Source organism: Fukomys damarensis, unplaced genomic scaffold (assembly GCF_012274545.1).
Source record: "Fukomys damarensis isolate Sample0158 unplaced genomic scaffold, DMR_v1.0_HiC HiC_scaffold_1, whole genome shotgun sequence".
In the NCBI taxonomy this organism is placed as follows: domain Eukaryota; kingdom Metazoa; phylum Chordata; class Mammalia; order Rodentia; family Bathyergidae; genus Fukomys; species Fukomys damarensis.
The window spans coordinates 40,713,661-40,713,922 of record NW_022900913.1 but is presented as its reverse complement, the minus strand read 5'-3'; the positions used below and the strand labels follow the sequence as shown (position 1 = coordinate 40,713,922).

General features: G+C 68.3%; 1 protein-coding gene across 1 annotated transcript in view; it reads left to right on the top strand.

Annotated features, from left to right (window-relative positions):
* Position 1: 1 nt before the first annotated feature.
* The window catches only part of Mcidas (multiciliate differentiation and DNA synthesis associated cell cycle protein), a gene marked incomplete at its 5' end in the record, with an annotated part of 6,036 nt that continues 5,775 nt past the window's right edge, over positions 2–262 (top strand). Inside the window, 2 exons of the mRNA XM_033761938.1 lie at positions 2–109; positions 197–258. Of these exons, the coding sequence (XP_033617829.1) occupies positions 2–109; positions 197–258 (170 nt within the window). The remainder of the gene's footprint in view (positions 110–196; positions 259–262) is intronic.

Genomic DNA, 262 nt, shown 5'->3' with positions numbered 1-262 from the left:
GTGCGGGGGCAGCGCGGCGGGACGCCGGGCTTTCGACAGCATCTGCCCCAACAGGATGCTCGCGCTGCCAGGCAGGCTCCCGGGCGAGGAGCGCAATCCGGAGAGGAAGGTGGGACCCATGGCCGGGTCCCGCGGGGTTTGTCAGCTGCATGCCCCGAGGGCTGACCCGCATTCACCCATTTCTGTGCCCGGTTAGTTCGCGCCTTCGCGGAAGTTCTTTTCTGGATGCAGCAGCGGCGGAGGCAGCGGCTGCACGGTGTCT